At 43.2% G+C, this 5,442-nt stretch overlaps 1 protein-coding gene across 3 annotated transcripts in view; it reads left to right on the forward strand.

Annotated features, from left to right (window-relative positions):
• LOC115163585 (neurofibromin) overlaps positions 1-1,710 on the forward strand; it is a 103,060-nt gene extending 101,350 nt beyond the window's left edge. For all 3 annotated transcript variants that reach the window (XM_029715588.1, XM_029715589.1, XM_029715590.1), the window contains one exon: positions 138-1,710. In XM_029715588.1, coding sequence (XP_029571448.1) covers positions 138-280 — 143 coding nt within the window. In that variant the 3' untranslated portion in view covers positions 281-1,710. The remainder of the gene's footprint in view (positions 1-137) is intronic.
• Positions 1,711-5,442: the final 3,732 nt, after the last annotated feature.

Genomic DNA, 5,442 nt, shown 5'->3' on the forward strand with positions numbered 1-5,442 from the left:
TTGTGCTGGTGTGGTTGTAAGAAAGGACTATGGCACAGTGCCATCTGCTGTTCAACAGTGGTATTGAATCTGAGTGACTGACCGAATGACTCTCCCCTTCCTTCTTCCCTCTCTCTTCTCTTCTTCCCTCTGTCCAGGCGTGGATAAAGAGAATGTGCAGCTCTCCCCCAGTGCGGCTCTCTCCACCAGTGGACGGACCCGCCATGGCTCTGCCAGTCAGGTGCAGAAACAGCGCAGCGCAGGTAGCTTCAAGAGGCCTTGTGTCAATAAGATGGTATGAGACAAAGAGATAGAAAGAGAGTGAGAGATGGAGAGAACAATAGCCATCCAAAGGCCCACCATGCAATACATCTTGCTGCACTCCTCTTTTTACCCTTTTTGTTTTGGTGTTTTTATGATGAATGGTGAAGTCAACCTGAGGATCAGTGTTGTATTGGGGAAGTAGCTGCATGTGTCTCTGTGTTCCCCTTTGTTTGTCTTGCATCTGGAGTGTTGCAACACGAGAGATGGCTTCGGATGGATTAAGTTGTTATTCACGTACAGAAATGTGGTCCCGGATTTAAAAATGTATTTTTAGCCATTAAAAGGACTGAAATTGTCAAGGTGACTGAAATAAGCTGTTGAATTCTCAATGAATCCAGGTCCATATATAATGTATTCAGTGTAAGAACTGGACAACATAATATTTGGTGATGCTGCATTATGGACACAGGAAGATGACTGGGCGAATCAATGTGGGCGTCCATGTTGGACCATTATGACATCATCGTGCCCAGGGGAGGAAAAAATGGAGGATTTTGGACCTGTATACTGAAGGACAGCCTCTTGCCTCCGCTCCAACCCCACGGTCTACTCCAAAACAACCCCACTACCGCCTTCACACAGCAAGGCTGCAGCAGCCATTCGCCACTTCCATCTATGCAGGGTAGCTCAAATGACCAACCTACGGATGGATAGTCATGCTGTTAGCAAAACCTTCAATCCACAGTCTTGAAACCTGGATTTGGATACTCTGTCACTTTGATTCTTCCCAGTTGTGTACATATGTATGTATATAGATGTACAGAAAGGATATACATTATATAACTAGTCCAAATAATAATAATAATCATAATAATAATAATTGGGTTGTTGTTTTATCCATGGTGTGCCTTCGTCAGGGTTTTCCAGTGGGAATAATTATGTGTGGAATAAAGTGAAGCCTTTCTTGGGGAAAAGAATAGGTACTAATCATCGACTATTATGTTGACTCTAGGTGAATGCTCTGTAGAGATGCTCTGTAGAGATGCTCTGTAGAGATGCTCGTTAACTGTATGTCATGATAGTCAAATGTACAATCACCAATAATACCCTGCTGCCTGAAAGTATTTAACCTGTACAGATGGATAGTCCTCACTAAATATTTGAGTTATTCCTTTTGAAACGTTTGCCATGCAAGAATATGAATTTCAAGACACTAGATAAGACTACGCAACCTTGTAAATATTGAAAGGCCTTTATTGATTTGTATCATGTTTTCTCTATATTGCATTTGGATTTGTTTACAGTTCTGACCGTGACTAGGAAAATAAGTAATATGCACAAAAATTGCCAAAACCCATCAGTAATAGCAGCTACGTGAATATTTAAATTGTCATGACATTGATCACAATATTTAAGTCTACCACCTGTCTAAGATTATTCTTAAATAATTTCAATTTAGGTTAAAGGTGAAATAAAAAAGTAAAACATTAACAAAAAAAGTTACAAAGGTTCAATTTAAGTTAAAAGTTAAATGAAAAATAAATTTGTGATACAGATTACAGAATTGATCGTTTTGAAGTTCTGGTTTGATAAGATGCCAATATGTTTTCCTGGTTTCCTGTTCACGCACATGGGTGTCTCTTTCTCTGGTTGAATGAAGTCTACCTATGAATTTTCTCCTATCGCCAAATGAAAGGTAGTGAGGGAAATGAGGGCGGCCATTACTTTGTTGTCTGAAGGTTGTTGTTCCTCCTGTAAAGTACCAGACTCATTCACTCCCTTCCCCTTCATCCTAACTTTTCCATTTGTGCAGATCCATAAGGTGGAAGTTCCACCATTACACTGCATATACCCATCTGCCAGACCCTTTGGATCTGCAGACATGGAGGGGTAGAGGTTTGGAACGGTGGTTACTTAAGTCATTGGGACAGGACCTCAATCCCAGACGCTCTTGCAGCAGATGCAGGAACACCACACGAAAGACTGCTTGCACTATGGGAAGGAGGATTCTTTGTATTTGGTTTCCCACTTCACTACATGTTGTTTAAATGTCATTGTGACAAATGAATGTCCCCACATGGCACTGCAGCTTCCACAGCATGATCCTCTCAAAGGAAAGGGCCCAATCATTACTTGAGATTTGTGCATTCAAATCTCCCATATATATCAATGCAAGGTGCTTTAGATGAACGTGCCAGTTGGCTTTCTTCCCAGTTGGTTTACCTCTAATACCTGAGTCATTGTGTACCACTCCAGATGGTCATACCTGAGTCTCTGTGGACCACTCCAGAAAGTCATACCTGAGTCTCTGTGGACCACTCCAGAAAGTCATACCTGAAGCCCTGTGGACCGCTCCAGAAAGTCATACCCGAGTCCCTGTGTACCACTCCAGAAAGTCATACCTGAGGATCTGTGGACCGCTCCAGAAAGTCATACCTGAGGACCTGTGGACCGCTCCAGAAAGTCATACCTGAGTCTCTGTGGACCGCTCCAGAAAGTCATACCTGAGACTCTGTGGACCGCTCCAGAAAGTCATACCTGAGGACCTGTGTACCACTCCAGAAAGTCATTCCTGAGGACCTGTGGACCACTCCAGAAAGTCATGCCTGAGTCTCTGTGTACCACTCCAGAAAGTCATACCTGAGTCTCTGTGGACCGCTCCAGATTGTCATACTTGTCTGCGTACCACTCCAGAAAGTCATACCTGAAGCCCTGTGTACCGCTCCAGAAAGTCATACCTGAAGCCCTGTATGCCACTTCAGAAAGTCATACCTGAAGCCCTGTGTACCACTCCAGAAAGTCATACCTGAAGCCCTGTATGCCACTTCAGAAAAGATTGGACAGTTAAATATGTGAATGCGTACCGTTCTAATTTAAGTTATTGACCCATACATTTGGCCAAATTGTTTTCAGCCCTTTCTGTGGAGTAGCCTTAGTTATACTCCTGTTGTTTTTTTTCTTCAAATTTCCCCTGAATATATTGATTAAGGATGCAGGTGTGGTTTACCACCATGGAAACCGTTTGAATTGAACAAAGGAGTGAATGAGGAAAGTAAGAGACAGGACTTCCAAGTGTTACTGACTATATTTGTAAAGGGAAAACTGAAATATACACTACATGACCAAAAGTATGTGGACACCTGCTTGTTGAACATCTCATTCCAAAGTCAAGGGCATTAATATGGAGTTGGTCCCCCTTTGCTGCTATAAAAGCCTCCGCTCTTCTGGGAAGGCTTTCCACTAGATGTTGGAACATTGCTGTGGGGACTTGCTTCCATTCAACCACAAGCATTAGTGAGGTCGGGCACTGATGTTGGGCAATTCGGCCTGGCTCACAGTCTGTTTCAATTCATCCCAAAGGTGTTCGATGGGGTTGAGGTCAGGGCTCTGTGCAGGCCAGTCAAGTTCTTCCACACCGATTTTGACAAACCACAGGGACATTGTCATTTTGGAACAGGAAAGGGCCTTCCACAATGTTGGAAGCACAGAATAGTCTAGAATGTCATTGTATGCTATATCATTAAGATTTCCCTTCACTGGAACTAAGGGGCCAAGCCCAAACCATGAAAAACAGCCCCAGCCCATTATTCCTCCTCCACCAAACTTTACAGTTGGCACTATGAATTCAGGCAGGTAGCGTTCTGCTGGCATCTGCCAAACCCAGATTTGTCTGTCGGACTGCCAGATGGTGAAGTGTGATTCATCCCTCCAGAGAACGCGTTTCCACTGCTCCAGAGTACAATGTGGCAAGCTTTCACCACTCCAGCCGACGCTTGGCATTGTGCATGGTGATCTTAGGCTTATGTGTGACTGCTCGGCCATGGAAACCTATTTCATGAAGCTCCCAACAAAAAGTTATTGTGCTGATGTTGCTTCCAGAGGCAGTTTGGAACTCGGTAGTGAGTGTTGCAACCACGCTACGCGCTTCAGCACTCGGTGGCCCCGTTCTGTGAGCTTACCACTTTGCGGCTGAGCTGTTGTTGCTCCTAGACGTTTCCACATCACAATAACAGCAATTACAGTTGACCGGGGCAGCTCTAGCAGGGCAGAAATTTGACTAACTGACTTGTTGGAAAGGTGGCATCCTATGACGGTGCCACGTTGAAAGTCACTGAGCTCTTCAGTAAGGCCATTTTACTGCCAATGTTTGTCTATGGAGATTGTATGGCTATGCGCTCGATTTTATACACCTGTCAGCAACATGCAATTTACTCAATTAAATATCAAGGTGTATGTATGTATGTATTGTTTTTGAATCCCTGTGACCACTAAGATTAGACAACTGTCAGGACAAATAGTTTGGGTGAATTCATCAACAGAGTAACTGTCAGAAGAACATGTCAGTTTTTAATAGCTGCCTTCAGGATCTAGGATGGCCACTTGGTGTCCATCGGGATGACAAGGACATATATTGTGAGTAACCATAGACTCTTAAATGAGTGGTTGACATGCACTATTCTGATTCACAGTGAAGGGTTTTGTGGAGTTGAATATCCTCAAATGTGGCATGTTTTATTGATGTGCAACATCTTTGTCTCTAGAGTGTTGGTGGATGTTTTTTTAAGCGGAATGTTCAACTCTGTAAATATTTTCTGTACAATTTAAAAAAGTTTATTTCCTACACTGTAAATGCATGATATTGTATAATTTAGCTTTTTTGTAAAGCAGTAAGTTGCTGTATAATGTGTGTAAAAATACACCTAATTATTCCAGTGTTAGTAATAAAAGTTTAGTTCTCTACTTAAAAGCCATGTTTTTTTTGTTTTTTTTACACAATCTGAAGTTATGGGTAGTAGAAGTGGTCATGAACTAAATCTACAATGCCGAGGACAACCTATGCCTATGGGACAATCACAATTGCGTACTCCTCTCGTCCCCTCTCCTCCTCATTGGAGTAAAAGGTCGGAGGGGAGGGACTTCTAGCTTTCTCATCCAATGGTTTTTGAGAAGGAGGCAAGGAGAGGACGCAAGGAGGTTGTCATTGAGATTCTCCCACAGGTTGGTGGCTCCTTGATTGGGGAGGATGGGCTCTTGGTAATGGCTGTAGCGGAATGGGTGGAATGGTGTCAACTACATGGTTTCCATGTGTTTGATTCCATTCCATTGTCTCCGTTCCAGACATTATTATGAGTCGTCCACCCCTCAGCAGCCTCTGGACTTTTCCCTATGTCCAATGAGACCATGTACAGCGAGGAAGTC

The sequence above is a fragment of the Salmo trutta genome, chromosome 26, assembly GCF_901001165.1.
Source record: "Salmo trutta chromosome 26, fSalTru1.1, whole genome shotgun sequence".
In the NCBI taxonomy this organism is placed as follows: Eukaryota; Metazoa; Chordata; class Actinopteri; order Salmoniformes; family Salmonidae; genus Salmo; species Salmo trutta.